General features: G+C 49.8%; 1 protein-coding gene across 7 annotated transcripts in view; it reads right to left on the bottom strand.

The window, feature by feature from the left end:
* Positions 1-602: 602 nt before the first annotated feature.
* LOC115184214 (DIS3-like exonuclease 1) overlaps positions 603-4,868 on the bottom strand; it is a 66,873-nt gene continuing 62,607 nt past the window's right edge. For all 7 annotated transcript variants that reach the window (XM_029745236.1, XM_029745237.1, XM_029745239.1 and 4 more), the window contains 2 exons: positions 2,314-2,485; positions 603-2,041 (listed from right to left, as the gene is read on the bottom strand). In XM_029745236.1, coding sequence (XP_029601096.1) covers positions 1,676-2,041; positions 2,314-2,485 — 538 coding nt within the window. In that variant the 3' untranslated portion in view covers positions 603-1,675. The remainder of the gene's footprint in view (positions 2,042-2,313; positions 2,486-4,868) is intronic.

Here is a 4,868-nt window from a genome sequence, read left to right as displayed (position 1 = left end):
CCCCCCAACATCCATGGCTCCAGCTGTAAGCATATACACTGACCCAGCACTAAGGGACGCTGTCCTCTAGGACTGACAACTCATCTGAGGATGTTTTCTCTCTGTTCAAGTACATTTTCAATGAAGTTTAAACAAATCTAAAACATGGTCATGTGTTGTCAACCATTTTTACTCTTTAATAAATGTTGTCATACTGGCCAAACATTCTGTTGTAGAGCTCATGTCCTGTTTCCTTTCCTTGTTGCTCTTCTGAGCAAAACGCCTCTTCACAACGCCGTAGAAAACACACGACAAGCCGTAGAAAAATAAAATAAGTTGCTTTCTATAATAGATATCAATCTGACAGACTGATTGGCAGACAGGACAATGTCCTCTCTTCAGTAGTCTTGTTGTGTATTATAACCTGTAGGAGTCTCTCTTGTTCAGATCACTGTGTCTTGTATTCATGCTTTTATTAAAACCTCTTGTCATCAATTCTAGCCTTTTTCCTGTCCTAAATAAATACAATGTGAATGTATTTACCTGAAGCCTTGTGGACATTTGACTTAACAGCATGATACGTTTGATCTTCACCCAGATAAATAAACATTTCACTGTTCAACTGTCAGGTTTGGTAATGCACTTTAATTAATTTAAAACATTATACAATGGAATAGCTTTTCACAAGATACCAACTGCCAAAAATATTCCAAAAATATATTTAGGTTAAAATACAAGACCAGGCTGTACAATGGCATTGTCCCAGTGTCAGGCGTCAGTATAGAGTTCAGTGAAAAAACTATTCTACATCTCCCTAATGTGTTCAATCAAATACAGAACATCACAAATGTTTGGTAAAAACTGTAGCTGCTTGTTCCAGGTGTTGTTTCCATGGTAACTGTCCTGTTAAGACCAGAGCTGCTGTTTGTTCCAGGTGTTGTTTCCATGGTAACTGTCCTGTTAAGACCAGAGCTGCTGTTTTGTTCCTGGTGTTGTTTCCATGGTAACTATCCTGTTAAGACCAGAGCTGCTGTTTGTTCCTGGTGTTGTTTCTATGGTAACTGTCCTGTTTAGTTAAGACCAGAGCTGCTGCTTGTTTCAGATGTTTCTATGGTAACTGTCCTGTTGAGAGCTGTTCCTGAATCAGTATGTATTCATGTATATAATATTACATGCATCTGTCTCATCTCACAACTTCAATCATCTGTTCATTTTCCAAATAAGACTAAAGATGTGCCTAAGTAGAGATCACCTTGCTTACTGAAAACACCCAGGATGTATAGTAAGATAGTCAGTCCAGAGGGTCTGTCTGCATGCTGGTGAAGTCCATGAAAAGCACCACAATCTGATCCTGAGTCAGTGTTAAAGTTTGATGCTGATGTTGACCGGTTACTCTGCCTCTTGCACCTCCTTACTCTTCAACCGCCCCCCTCCTCCACAATAATCTGACCCAGAATCAGTGTTAAAGTTTTATGTAGTTCTATGCTGATGTACTGCAGACCAAAGCAGCTGTTCCCAGACCTGTTCCTCCACCACCACCTCATCCATGTTGGTGTATCGCAGGGCTGAGCAGCTGTTCCCAGACCTGTTGTTCCTCCTGTCCCTCCACCACCACCTCATCCATGTTGGTGTATCGCAGGGCTGAGCAGCTGTTCCCAGATCTGTTGTTCCTCCTGTTCCTCCACCACCACCTCATCTATGCTGACGTAGCACAAGCCTGAGCGGCTGCTCCCAGACCACCTCCTGCTCCACAGGCAGCCAGGTCCAGCAAGGCCAGCTCCCTGACCTCCTCCAGGAGAGAGTAGAGGTTGGGACATTTACTCTGTCTGAACTCTCTCTCCTCCTTAGACAGTTTGGGGGCCCGGCCCCTCTTCTCCTCCGCCTGCTGAGAGGCCTCCTCTGCCTGCCGAACCACCTCCTGGACCAGCTGGGACCGGCCCCTAGCCCCCTGGGGCTGGGGGGTCTGGGCCTGACTCTCGGGGGCCTGGTGGGGCCTGTTGCTGACCACTTCCAGACGGATTGTGTCCGAGTGACAACGTGATGGTTGTACTGAGATACGCACCTGAGGGGAAGAGGGGGGGAATAGTACTAGCATTAGTTCATCTGTAAAGTACTGAAGCCTGAGGAGCAGCTGGTTAGACCAATCAGAGGTGTTAAGAGTAGGGCCGGAACAAAATCCTGCAGGAAGATCGCTCTCCAGGAGGAACGTGGGCCCCCTCAGGGCCTGTATTCACAAAGCGTCTCAGGGTAGTCTCCCCCCTCCTCTTCAAAACTGATCCTATAACAGCACTCCTAGTCTTAAGACACTTTGTAAAGTAATTGAGTACAACTCACGGTGATGTGTTGGAACAGGTTGAAGGTGGAGGTGCCAGCAGCAGTAGTGGTAGTGATGTGGTCCAGGTATCTCTGTAGAGAACCAGTCTGCCAGTCACATCCTCCATCCTGTCTCTCACTCACCACCTGGCCCTCTCTGTTCTTCAGGTACACTGCCCCCTTCAGGCCATACCTGGGAACACATACAGTTGTCAGTGTATTACAGTACTCTTTTTAATCAACCTATTTATGGATATTGTTTGAGAAATATCTCAACATAAATCACTGTACAGAGTATAGTGATTCCTACTGTATGTTTTTGCTCAGTTCAATGGTAGCCTGGTCTCAGATCTATTTGTGCTGTCTTGTCAACTCCGATGATTTATTGGTTGGCAATGACCATATGAGTTGGTAAGACAGCACCAACAGATCTGGGACCAGTTCTACTGTTATGACCTTACTGTGGTATGAAGACCAGCTCTACTGCTCTCTCTCTCCCGCTACTCTCTCCTCTTCCATCCTATCATCTCTTCCCTCTGCTCAAACCTTCTCCAACCTATCTCCTGATTCTGCCTCCTCAACCCTCCTCTCCTCCCTTTCTGCATCCTTTGATTTTCTCTGTCCCCTATCCTCCAGGCCGGCTCGGTCCTCCCCTCCTGCTCCGTAGCTCGACGACTCACTGCGAGCTCACAGAACAGGGCTCCGGGCAGCCGAGCGGAAATGGAGGAAAACTCGCCTCCCTGCGGACCTGGCATCCTTTCACTCCCTCCTCTCTACATTTTCCTCTTCTGTCTCTGCTGCTAAAGCCACTTTCTACCACTCTAAATTCCAAGCATCTGCCTCTAACCCTAGGAAGCTCTTTGCTACCTTCTCCTCCCTCCTGAATCCTCCCCCCCCCCTCCTCCCTCTCTGCGGATGACTTCGTCAACCATTTTGAAAAGAAGGTTGACGACATCCGATCCTCGTTTGCTAAGTCAAACGACACCGCTGGTCCTGCTCACACTGCCCTACCCTGTGCTTTGACCTCTTTCTCCCCTCTCTCTCCAGATGAAATCTCACATCTTGTGACGGCCGGCCGCCCAACAACCTGCCCACTTGACCCTATCCCCTCCTCTCTTCTCCAGACCATTTCCGGAGACCTTCTCCCCTACCTCACCTCGCTCATCAACTCATCCTTGACCGCTGGCTACGTCCCTTCCGTCTTCAAGAGAGCGAGAGTTGCACCCCTTCTGAAAAAACCTACACTCGATCCCTCCGATGTCAACAACTACAGACCAGTATCCCTTCTTTCTTTTCTCTCCAAAACTCTTGAACGTGCCGTCCTTGGCCAGCTCTCCTGCTATCTCTCTCAGAATGACCTTCTTGATCCTAATCAGTCAGGTTTCAAGACTGGGCATTCAACTGAGACTGCTCTTCTCTGTGTCACGGAGGCTCTCCGCACTGCTAAAGCTAACTCTCTCTCCTCTGCTCTCATCCTTCTAGACCTATCTGCTGCCTTTGATACTGTGAACCATCAGATCCTCCTCTCCACCCTCTCCGAGCTGGGCATCTCCGGCGCGGCCCACGCTTGGATTGCGTCCTACCTGACAGGTCGCTCCTACCAGGTGGCATGGCGAGAATCTGTCTCCGCACCACGTGCTCTCACCACTGGTGTCCCCCAGGGCTCTGTTCTAGGCCCTCTCCTATTCTCACTATACACCAAGTCACTTGGCTCTGTCATATCCTCACATGGTCTCTCCTATCATTGCTATGCAGACGACACACAATTAATCTTCTCCTTTCCCCCTTCTGATAACCAGGTGGCGAATCGCATCTCTGCATGTCTGGCAGACATATCAGTGTGGATGACGGATCACCACCTCAAGCTGAACCTCGGCAAGACGGAGCTGCTCTTCCTCCCGGGGAAGGACTGCCCGTTGCATGATCTCGCCATCACGGTTGACAACTGCCTTGTGTCCTCCTCCCAGAGTGCTAAGAACCTTGGCGTGACCCTGGACAACACCCTGTCGTTCTCCACTAACATCAAGGCGGTGACCCGATCCTGTAGGTTCATGCTCTACAACATTCGCAGAGTACGACCCTGCCTCACACAGGAAGCGGCGCAGGTCCTAATCCAGGCACTTGTCATCTCCCGTCTGGATTACTGCATCTCGCTGTTGGCTGGGCTCCCTGCCTGTGCCATTAAACCCCTACAACTCATCCAGAACGCCGCAGCCCGTCTGGTGTTCAACCTTCCCAAGTTCTCTCACGTCACCCCGCTCCTCCGCTCTCTCCACTGGCTTCCAGTTGAAGCTCGCATCCGCTACAAGACCATGGTGCTTGCCTACGGAGCTGTGAGGGGAACGGCACCTCCGTACCTTCAGGCTCTGATCAGGCCCTACACCCAAACAAGGGCACTGCGTTCATCCACCTCTGGCCTGCTCGCCTCCCTACGTCTGAGGAAGCACAGTTCCCGCTCAGCCCAGTCAAAACTGTTCGCTGCTCTGGCACCCCAATGGTGGAACAAGCTCCCTCACGACGCCAGGACAGCGGAGTCAATCACCACCTTCCGGAGACACCTGAAACCCCACCTCTTT

This window comes from Salmo trutta, unplaced genomic scaffold, assembly GCF_901001165.1.
Source record: "Salmo trutta unplaced genomic scaffold, fSalTru1.1, whole genome shotgun sequence".
Lineage (NCBI taxonomy): Eukaryota > Metazoa > Chordata > Actinopteri > Salmoniformes > Salmonidae > Salmo > Salmo trutta.
This window is presented reverse-complemented; position numbering and strand designations above follow the sequence as displayed.